General features: G+C 35.4%; 1 protein-coding gene across 2 annotated transcripts; it reads left to right on the top strand.

The window, feature by feature from the left end:
• Positions 1 to 363: 363 nt before the first annotated feature.
• On the top strand, positions 364 to 7,826 carry LOC141646654 (chromatin assembly factor 1 subunit FAS1-like). Of its 2 annotated transcripts, none has more exons than XM_074454544.1 (12): positions 364 to 1,190; positions 2,934 to 3,033; positions 3,184 to 3,331; positions 3,407 to 3,530; positions 3,855 to 4,219; positions 4,293 to 4,610; positions 5,140 to 5,221; positions 5,307 to 5,444; positions 6,431 to 6,850; positions 6,943 to 7,080; positions 7,202 to 7,247; positions 7,331 to 7,826. In XM_074454544.1, exons 1-12 carry the CDS (start codon positions 717 to 719, stop codon positions 7,489 to 7,491), a joined length of 2,514 nt encoding a protein of 837 aa, XP_074310645.1. In that variant the 5' UTR covers positions 364 to 716; the 3' UTR covers positions 7,492 to 7,826. The 2 variants fall into 2 exon arrangements, with proteins under 2 accessions (XP_074310645.1, XP_074310646.1); XM_074454545.1 differs by lacking the exon at positions 364 to 1,190 and adding an exon at positions 1,250 to 1,514.
• The last annotated feature ends 4,042 nt before the right edge of the window (positions 7,827 to 11,868 follow it).

Here is an 11,868-nt window from a genome sequence, read left to right as displayed (position 1 = left end):
TAGTGAGTTTAGAAACACTATGCTATAGCTGAAATTCTTTAAAATAAAATTCGAAAACTCAGTGCGTCTTGCTTCAGACCATTGCTTTTGGTCTGAAATAAGACGGACAACATGTTATCATTTGACAGTAAAATGTTTGTATTTTTCTGATAACATGTTACCATTATTTTTCCCACTATTTTCAGGGTAAAAAGTGACACCTCTAGTGATAATATTTTGTAAATTCATTGTTATATTTTATTAAAAAATGACAATATTTTATCGGTTTTATTTCAGACGGAAAAAGTGCCCGTCTGAAATAAGATTTTGCGTTGTTATAAAGTTTGGATTGTATTCCACTTTGTACACTTGTACTACAACGGCGAGTAAAACTCTATTAGCCGCTAAATACATTTTTGACGAGAAAAAAAGAAAAAATGGCGGGAATATAGTGCGCCCTTCAAAAAAGAAAACACTAATTAATAAATTCACCATCACTAATTTCACTATCTCCTCAAAAAAAAAGTTGAAAAAGTTGACGCCAATATTTTATTTAATCTCTCAAATGTGTAATTATTAACTACTAATTTCCCCCATCTCCAAGTGTTCCCCCAAATTTAATCATTCAAAATCCCTAATTATTCACTTAAATTTCACTTCCAAAACCCTAGAATCAGCTTTACAATCGCCGATTGTTTTTGTTGTTTTTGTTGTTGTGTTTCTAGGGTTTCGAATCGATGGCGGACGCGATGTCGATTGGCGAAACGACGTCGTTGCAGTCGAAGAAGTCGCTAAAGCGGAAGAGAGAGAAGTTGAAATTGGAAGAGGAATTAACCCTAGAGGAGAGAGAATCGAGGTTAAAAACCCTACATGAGGAAAAATGTAGGTTAATTAAGTACTTTAATGAAGTTTTAAGTAATGATTTTGGTGAAAATTGTGGAATTTCGAAGTTTTTGAGTAGTAATTTGAATTTGAGTTTGAATGCGGTAATTGCGGTGATGTTGGAGGAGAAGAGATGTTCGTATTCGAAATTAGCTGCAGAGATTTACGAGAAGTTGAAGGAGAGAGATGATAGTGTTTCGGTTTCGGTTTCGATTGCGAATGTTAGAGCTAGTTTGTTGTTTGTTGGGCAGAGGATTGCGTATGGTGTTCATAATGCAGATGTTGATGTTTTAGAGGATGAATCTGAGTCATGCCTTTGGTGTTGGGAGGTGATATTTTCTTGCATTTGTGATTTAAGTTCGATATTTCGAGTTACTCTTTCCGTCTCAGTCATTTGTTTACGTTTTATATTCAGTGTATTTTAATTAAAAGTTCAACAAATGATTGAGACTGAGGGAATATTTGATTTGCATTTGATGAATTTTGTGCAGCTGTTTAGTCTTTAGCATTTTGTTTTTGTGTTGTTCTTAGATGGATTTGGATTATGGAGCAAATAAAATAACAAACTAAATTGGCCGTGTTTCCTTTTTTTTGTTTGTTTTTATTGTGAAGTAGCATTGTTGAATCTGAGTCTTGGCCTTTGGTGCTAGGAGGTGATATTCTATTGCAATTGTAATTTTAATTTTGAGCTATTCGATTAGAATTTGGTGAATTTTCTGCAGCTTGAATATTACATTCTCACTAAATTGGCCGTGTTCATTTTTATCGTGAAGTAGCATCATAAAAACTTGCTAAGGGGGTTCGTATATTTTACTCCGTGCCTGGCAATTAATAGGAGTCATTGAGGCATTGGGATAACATTGTTGTTGAGTGGATAAATTTGTTTGATGCTTAAAATTGTTGATTCATTGTGATCGGACGTCTTTTTTTTTTTTTTTTTTTTTTTTTTTTTTTTTTTTTATATCAAAGGTGATCCTATTTGTTTTCAATTGTCTTTTGGGGATAAAACTGAATAAGATAACATAAACTGTAAACGAGTGATTGGTATGTTATTGCACACTTGCTGTTGGTAGTTGTGTTCGCTCAATGTGACGGGAAGAGATTGTGTGCTGATTGTTTATCCAATTAGATTTGATCTCTTATTGGATAAAAAAAAGTACAATCGACTTCAACAATATTGCTTTGATTCAATCAAGTGTGTTCATTTTATAATTTGTGTTAGATTTCGTTGATTAGTGGATGATCGAGCTATATTTAACTCTAGTACTCCATTAACTACCTTGCTTGCATTTATTCCTTCCCTTGATGTAGATTAGCATGTGTTTTCATTAATCTGGTTAGATCTTGCTTTTCGTTAAATAGTCGATGATGACACTATTGTCATTGACTACTTCGGGATTACCAATATGATATATCTTTCTTTTTAAGCATGTAATTTTTTTCTTTTTGGTTTGGACCATTGTTGATTTTGTTCTTCAATATATATGATTTTTCATAAAAATTGTTAGCTAGTTTCAATTGGTGCTCTATCATCAAGGATTTGGTCGGATCTCTTGTTCTTATTGCTTGTATTCGTTTATGGTCTCTATGACTATTACCCTTACTCTAATGTGCTAAGTCGGCCCATTTGTTGACAACTCCTCCTGTTATGGTAAATTGTTGCTACAGAATGATTAATTGGAAAGTTTTTTAAATATTTATCTGAAAATACATCACATGGTTAAGGGCCTTTTTTTTAGTCTTAACGGCTTTGCCTTTTCAAAACGAGGCTAATGTTGCATAAAATTGAGTATTCTACTCTTTATCTACTAGGGTTGAGTTGAGATCCTTTCTCCCTTTTAGCGTGTTCGTTTATAAAGATATTTTGTCTTTCGTACACGTTACCACTTACACTAAATAAGTAAGCAATACATATGCTTGGCTGGTGATGTGTCTAAAGGAAAAAGATATGTGATTGTTGATGTGAAGCCTAATGAAACATAGTTCTTTATTTAGCTGACATCAATTACTTATTTACTTGGCATATTTCATTCATCTTGTTGATTTGTTTGTAAAATTTCTTGATTTGGCAGACCAGGGACATGAAATTATTACCAAAGTATCTACGCGAGACACTGAAAATCCGCCGTGTTTGTCGTAAAAAGATCAATGAAAGGATTATTGCAATTCAGGGTAAGTGCTCTTGATCTGATTGAAGAGTTTTGAGTTTCGGCTGTTGAGGGTGCTGTAAGGCTTTTTTAATTTTGAAGTGTACCATGTCATTCTGATGGCTGCTTCATTTTGTTGTGTTTTGTGCTATTTATTCTTTATTATTGACCGCAGATGTAATATCTTCATTGCAAACATCCAAGGATCACCTGTTCTCCAATCATACTATGTCCAAAGCTGTAGATAAGCTCAACAAAGTTCTATCAGAAGCAGATATTAGATTGCTGATGGAAAGCTTGGCTCAGAAAAATGATTCTGAAATGTATATACTCTTCTCTAGCAAATATGCACTTATGCAGCATCTTTTTCCTTGTCTAAATTTCAGCATTCATCTCAGGGCTGAAAAAGATGCAAAGAAGAAAGGAACAAATCTGATTAAGGAATTGGAGAAAAACAAACGTGAAGCGGAGAAAGAGAAAAAGAGGATGGACCGTGAGCTCCAGAAGGAAAAACTGCAGAGTGTATGTGACGGCTTGTTCTTTGTTTGTATTAGTTGCTTTCTGGACTCTAGGTGTGCTTAGTTCACCTAGGAAAGAGAACTGAACTGGCATGATTACCAAATTACCATATGAAGGAGAGAACTCTAGAGATAATTGTTTCATTGCGATTCTTACGAATATGATCGTTTATGCTTGCTTAAAGGCTCTCCTAGACCACCTACACCACGTGCCACATTTCATTTTTAGTTGCCAGAGTGAATTCGAAAATCAATATACCACGTGCCATGTTTCATTTTTGGTCTATGGTGCTGGTAATATTTTGTTTAATGCATTGCCTTGATGTAGGAAAAGGAGAAAAAACGACTGCAGGAAGAGGCTGAGAGAGATGAGAAGCGCCGCGAAAAGGAAGTGTCTGAAAGGAGGAAACAACTTAAGCGGAAGCAGGAAGAAGCTGATAAGGAACAGCGTCGAAAAGAGAAGGAAGAAGCTGAACTGAAGAAGCAACTTTCTGTTAAGAAACAAGCTTCAATAATGGAACGCTTTCTTCAAAAGAGCAGAATTGCTTTAGCACTTCATAAAGATCAGGCTGTAGGCATTGTAACTTCCGATGCTGATGTTGATAGGAGGGAACCCACATTTGAATCAGTCTCTCAGCTAATGGATTCTGCTCTTCAGCATGTAAATGACATTGATGTTGACGAAATTCGCAAGTACGTGGTTTAACTCTTTTTTACTGAAAAAAAAAATCTGCCTTCGGTAATTTATAACGTTTTGATTTTGTAGATCCCATATGAATTCCTGGCATCTCCTGGGCCATTCTATACGCTCAAACAACCAGCATTGGGGAATGCGCCAAAAACCTAAAACTCAGCTATTTAAGGAGCTAAAACTAACTACAAATGGTGGACCTGCTCGTGATGATGACTTGTGCATAGACAGCATTGTAGATGAATGGGTAGAAACAAATCCTGATGGCAAATCGTGCCATAACAATACAAGTATTTCTTCACATATTACAAACAAGTGCTTTCGAAGAAAACAACTACTGCAGTTTGATAAGAGCAATAGGCCAGCATTTTATGGCATTTGGCCGAAAAAAAGGTGAGTTAATTAACTTGGCACAAGCTCTCGTTGTAAGGAATTATAATGTCCTTTGGATGTTCTGGGTTTCGACACGCTGAAACCTTTGATGTTTTATGCTGTATTCTGTGATACTTCGACTATGCACTTTTTAGACTAAAGATGTGACTGCAGCTTTCAGGAAAGGTTAGAGGGAGGCGATTGATGTGGAATAGGTATTTAGGTGGTGGGTGGAGAAAGAGGAGAGAGAAGATAGGAGGTACACCCCCGAATCCCAGTTATACCATAGGCCACCGCCCTTTAGCACACTTCAACTCCTTTATGCTAGTGCAATGAAGGCTAAGTGGATATAATAGTGATCTGAAATTTTCTTCAGTTGCACTATTTGTACTATGACCACAACTCCACAAGTAGTCAGCTGACTTAAAGTATTTTTTCACTTTAATTTGAAAAAAAAAATCATACGGGGTATGATTTAAATGAATTGAATTTTCTCCTTGCTTATTTTCTGTCTTTCAACCATTCTGTTACTAATACTTTAAACCTGCAGCTGCGTTATCGGATCTCGTCACCCTTTCACAAAAGATCCTGATCTTGACTACGAAATTGACAGCGATGAAGAATGGGAGGAGGTATTTACCGAGTATATACACAAGATCATCCGTATGAGCACTTTGATCACCTGTTTATATGTCAATTCTGATATCTTCTGTGCAGGAGGAACCTGGTGAAAGCCTTTCGGACTCTGAAAAAGAAGAGGAAGAAAATCTGGATGAAGTTTCGTGCAATGGTGATGATGAGGAAGAGAGTGAGGATGGCTTTTTTGTACCTGATGGTTATCTCTCGGAGAATGAGGTATTTGGTTCTAGCTGTCTTCGTTTTGCATCACAAGATTGCCTTCTTTCCCACCTTTATTTTTAAATTGTGGCAAATGTACAGTGTTTTTCTATTTTTTTTTCTGGTGTATTCTTTTCCTTTAAATTTTTTATTCGATAGGAACTTTTTTTATTTCCTCGTTCTTGTTTTCTTGTGGACTTTTTCCGGCAGATTTTGTGTCGGCGACAAATATTATCTGTTGTATGAATGAGAATATGAAAGCTTTAGGCTCCTTAGGGGAATGTTAAGATCAACCTTTTCCACAAATAATGTGTTTTGATTCTCTCCCAATTTACTTAAGTCATTTAAATCAATTTTTTAACTTATTTGGGAGAATATACACACATTAACTTAACTATGGAAAAGGCAAGTCTTATAGGGCACATATTAGAAAATCTGTAATTACTTAATAAAGTTGTCAAAGATTGTTGGACTTCTTAGTTTTAGCAGTTTGGTAAGATGCAGTCTTGTAGGTCATTTGCCGTCTGCTATGACTTAGATTGTTGATGAGTTCATTACTTGATCTCTATGTGGACTAGAGAAAATTAGCTTGCTCCGCGGATGATCCAACATTTACCATGGTGGGTCTGTTATTTCCAAATAGGTTAAGATGCGTCTGCAGTTGTCTGCCATGGTAGGATCAAGGATAACACTCTTTAGCCAAAACCTTAACAAACACCCATTGTTGAGTACAATTTGTTGGCCGCTATAGTCCCCACACAATTGAGAACTCCAAGTCAAATTCTCTGAATGCATTTGTGTTCTGTATTATAGACTTGTAGAGGCCATAGGCTAGGTGGGAGAATGTTCATGTCATAGTCACTTTTTTTACCTTTCAGTTGAAGGAAAACACTCTTTAGTCTTTACCCATAGCAGTTAATCCTCTTTACCGGGATATCTATATTACAGATGAAAGGAAATGTATCTTTACTTTGATTTAATGTTGCTAAATGTCTTCTTTTCAGGGAGTAGAAATTGATAAAAGCCAAAGTGAAGCTGGGGATGCCATTACATATAGCTCACCTAGTCGTAAGCCAGAAGCTGAAAGTGAAGAATGGTCTGCTTGGACTCGGCAACGGAAGTATTTGAACAATTTGACCGAGCATGCGCTTAAGAAAAACCAGCCTCTGGTCATCACAAATCTGATGCATGAGAAAACAGACTTGTTATTAGCCAAGGATCTCTCTGATACTCTTAAGGTTGAGCAAATGTGTTTGCAAGCTCTTAGTATGCGTGGTTTTCCGGGTAGATTATCTATAGAAGTACCGACTAATGTCAATTTGCAAGAAGAGAATCAAGAAACTTCCACTTCCAATAGCAAGGGAAGTGAAGTAGTAGCAACAGGGATTGCCACAGTAATACAAGATTCTGACCTTCCTAAAATTGTGAGTGGCCTATATTTATTTACTCCGCGATTTTCTTCACATTTCTGACTGCAAGTTGCTAAAAACTTCTATTCGTTTCTCTGATGTTGTAGGTATCTGTTATTCAATCCTGCCCACAGGGTATAAACAAAGTGTTAGAATCCTTGTTGCAGAGGTTTCCTGACGTCCCTAAATCTCACCTACGAAATAAAGTTCGAGAGATAGCAGATTTTGTCCATAACCGTTGGCAGGTCAGTAACTTTTTTTGTTTTCATGTTGCCTGGCGTGGTTACTAAGAAGTAGCATATTGTCATTCGAGATGTTGTATAGCTAATGATCAGTTTATGCTTAATGTTTACTCGGATTATGCAGGTAAAAAAAGAGATCTTGGACAAGCTAGGATTGACTACTACACCAGGTAGGCTTTATGCTTCTCAAAGTTCCCTATTTGTCGACATTGATCTTCCATATCTTCTTGTAACTTTTAGACTGAATTTACAGAGAAAAGCGGGAAGAGAACAAAAGGCATTGCTACATTCTTCTCGAAAAGATGCTTACCACCTACCGGCAAAGCCACCAACCTCTGTGAATCGTCTCCCGAGTCTATGAAGACTGGTTCATCTTCGCAGCAACAGCCGCTGGATTCCACGAAAAATGTGTAATGTCCTTTCTATCCCTTTGTTTTAGGATTTTTGTTCCCAGGTATGTCCTTATTATAACAGCCTCTTTGTGTTGCTAACATAAGGGTAAGGCTGCGTACATCCCCCTACCCCTCAATTTGCGGGAACCATTGAGGCACTGGGGTAACGTTGTTGTTGTCGTCTTCGTTGTTTGTCCCTATTATATACTAGGGCTTGTATCTAGAAATCTCTTACTGTGTAGATCCAAGTGATGATTCATTTTGTTCCTTATGATAGTTACCAAATCTGTATTTGGATTTTCCTCGCTGATACCGGCAAAAACAAAGGTAATGCAGCTGTTCTCCAGCTTTGTTTTTTACTCTTTTAACTTGCACAATTGACTAAAATCTCATACAACGGTCTAATTTCATGCTATATTTCTCATAACATAGTACGAGTAATTAATAATTTTCTTTCATGCATACAACGGCCTTTGTCAATTTTCATTTTTGTATTTGGTATTGTCAGTGTTTACCACTACCTGTTTTTCGGTAAGATTATTCGACAAAGTCGAATGCCAATTTTTTGGTATTGCACCATGTGAAAATTAACATTTGGTGAACGCAGTTTCTGCTACATTTATGTTGTATGCATGTGTTTTTATTTAATTTTTCTCTTTGTATTTTCAATTATGGTGACATAAGTATTTGAGACACTGAGATATTGTTAAAAATTTTAAAGTACTGTGTACAAGATTATCATACACCCCAATTAATGAGAATTTTCAATTTTTATATTACTTTCATGAGAGTTCTGTTCTTTTGGACTTAATTTCAGCTCATTTAAATTCAGTTCAGCTTTATTCAGCGCTGAGCTTAGCTCATATCTTTACATTTTACAAATTAACTCTTACTTCAGTTCATTTTCATTAAGTTAAGTTAAGTTCAATTCAGTTCTTTTCAGCCGAAAAGAATAAAGGCCTTGAGTCCTTGACTAAGTGTTCTAAGACCATTCCCAAGCAAGGTTAATTGCTAAGTCATGACCTTGCTTGGTCACACTAATCAACAATTAACCAAAAAATTAGGGTGATCTTTGGAGAGAAGAGGTCAATTTGTGACCTTTGGTGGAGCAAATTGACCAAACTCATGACCTATATGTGGCGATATGTGATTGATTGACAATATTAATAATTAATAAAAAAATATATATATGAAAAGGTGATATAATGTGGAGAGATATAATTGGTTGGAAAGTGAAAAATAATTGGGTTGACGACCTAGGTCGTGACCTTCTGCTTAGGAGGGTGAAAGTAGGTTAAGATAAATATAGTGAGATTAAGAGTAAAATAGGGTCGTAACCTAATTAGCGCGACCTTTATTTGGGGATGGTCTAAGAGATTTGTCTTCTACTCCTAGAATGTAAACTATTGAAGGAGTCATTAATAGCTGTGTTTTGAAGCAAGTGAAATGCTTGTTTTTACTTGGCCGACATTCATTTTTTACCCTGAAAACAACTTAAAAGATTTTACAGTAACACTCAAGATTATGCTATTCAAGTCAGGGGCCACTTTTGCCACGCCTATTTCATCCACCATCACCTGCACATCCACTGTGACGACAGTATCCGTCATATAATCAAATAAAATCCATATGGGTAGATAAAGTCATATCATTTGCGATTTTAGCAGATTGATTTTTGTCTTATCTATTTATATGTGATATTTGACCCGTCTATAAGAGACTTATTGATGTTAATTAGCATATTGCGCATTATATTTCATCTTTAGTCATACTCTTTGGGTCTCAGACACTTTTAGAAGTATTTGACACACGGGTGCTAGTCTAAGTGTCGGACTCGGCCTATAGTCTGACACTTCTGAGTGTCATACCCTTATCGGAGTGTCGAGTATTGGACAAGGGTACGCCATAGAATAAGAAAAGTCGGAGTAACATAGGTCATACTCGTAAGAGTATTACTCTACCATAACAATGGAGGGTTAATTAGAACTTAGAAGTCGAGTTTCCACGTATGCGGCCTATAGTCCGACACTTCTATAGTTAAATATTACTTCGTACTTCTTTCATTCCATTTATATTGTCTTATTTTCTATTTTGGATGGATAAGAAAAGTTAATAAAATAGAAAAGATTAGTGATTTGTAGTGTAAATACTTGCTAAATTGAGGGGACAATAAAATTGAGATAGAAGAAGTATATTTTACTTATAATTGAAGTAAATAAAAACATATAGTTTCGCAATTGTGCTAGGTAATATGGGAAGGAATTTTCTATCTTGTTTTCATGTTCCTTCTTCTGTCGCATTCTCTTTTTCTTCTCCTTATATGAGATTGCACAATTCTCTTTAAAGGATTAACAACGATGAGTCAGATGATGAGCTAATGCAACATAAGATGGAAATACAAGAATTTGACACAGGATTAAAACTTGGTATTATAAAACACGAATTTTTGTTTTAGACGGTCATTTTTCGCCTCAGACGGGTGTATGTGATCTATGGTTAAAATTAACCACAATGATACAGCCGGTGTTAGAACTTATGGTAACTTGTTTTTCAACAGTGATCACATTTGACTGAAAAAATGGTTACAAAATCCCGTCTTATTGTTTCAGACTAAAATGACCCGTTTAACGCAAGACTAACTGATTATGAAATAGGTTGGTAGGTTAACTTATTTTTTACTTAAATTTAGATTTGTATTTTAATAATTTTATTTTGGAATCCACATATTTTGTTACCAAGCTATCCAGCTTGTCGTAACTGTGGTCGATCCACATGTTATCTATGTATGGATTTTATTATTTTATTTTTAAAGTTCAGGTAGAAAAGCTGATAGAAAAACTATGGGTGGTGTGTGGAAACTGTACAGTGGGCTTTCATTGCTATGGTATATTGCGTGGTATCTATGTGCGGTTGTCAAGATCTAGAAACTTTTGTCTGAAGTATTTCTTCTACTAAAAGTCTAGGTCAAAAGTCAAAGTTTGATATATCCCCAAAATTCATGTCGATTAGCCTGAGACGGGACAAAAAAGATGTGACCATTTTATGATAAATAAGAATTTATGGTTGTTTTTTAATAATAAACTGATCTTAAATCTGCGTATTGCCTATAAAGGTAGAGTTTAGTGGTTAAAGCCTGAGTGAAATTTCCGGGAGATTTAGGTTCAAGCCTTTTTAAAAGTAAAATTTTGTGGAGCATTCTTGACCTGTGTCCATGTCTCATAGACTACGAGCCCATCCTTGAATAGCTTACATGTAGCCATTGTTGTCAGAATCCCGATTCGATTCTACGATCTAAAAATGGTTGACCGATCCTGGATCTTACGATTCTATCATGGTTGTAGAATCTTACGATCCTAATCATTTGAAAATTTCTAGAGGTAGAATCATAATACGATCCTACGATCTTACGATCCTACGATCCGATTTTATAGTAAAAAAAAATAAATATATATTTTTATATAATGACATCGTAAAACTCAAATTTCGGATAAGTTGTAGAAACATGTTCATATAATAATATTAAAATCATTAGTTATCAATATTTATGGATAAATATTAATAAATAAGTATTTTGATCTTTAATAATGTGTTTTAACCAAATAAAAAACTATAATCGGTGAGTTTGTAGAATCTTACGATTCTACGATCCGATTCTACCGATTCGATCCTACCCTCTACATCGATCCAAAGTAGAATTCCGATCCTGACAACATTGCCTGTAGCTGCTACGAATTCCCTCGTCACCAAAAGAAAATGTAATATAAATTAGTTACATAATTCTTTTAAAGAGAATTACAAGTAATTTCAAATAGATTTGTTAAAACTGAACTACTTATAATCATTACCAGAGAATTACATTTTCTCGTCACTATACTATACTTCATGTCTACTACTTCTATATACTAGTACGAGTACAAAATAATGGAGACAAATGCGTTAAAGTGGGAGCAACAAATGCCAAAAATTTGTGAACCTTATTTGTTGAAAATAAGATACCAAACACGTGTCACCCTCTTCCTGTTGGCCTTTTGATTTTTCCACTAAAGTCTTAAGTCTTAGCCAATTCACAAATTCTCAATATAGACGGACACTATTCGTCTATACGTAGAAACGGATATCATTTTTCCTCACAAAATACCCATTTACCATAAAGTGAGAAGCATATGGGGGTGCCCCACCTTGTCCCCCTTACCCATTTTATTAGAGGTTTTTACCCGTCAATATGCCTCACCCGTCTATACCAAGACCTATTGTAACCAATTACAACAGGGACGATCCAAATGTTCATTAAATAAGTCACTATTCACTAATTTTATGCTTAATAATAATAATATTTCCAACGCTTTAAAAAATTCAGAAATCGTTTGACTCGATGTTATATTAGTGGCATTTAAGCTAG

The sequence above is a fragment of the Silene latifolia genome, chromosome 3 (genome assembly GCF_048544455.1).
Source record: "Silene latifolia isolate original U9 population chromosome 3, ASM4854445v1, whole genome shotgun sequence".
NCBI classification, from domain to species: Eukaryota; Viridiplantae; Streptophyta; class Magnoliopsida; order Caryophyllales; family Caryophyllaceae; genus Silene; species Silene latifolia.
Note: the sequence above shows the minus strand (reverse complement) of the source record. Positions and strands in the feature narration are given on the sequence as shown.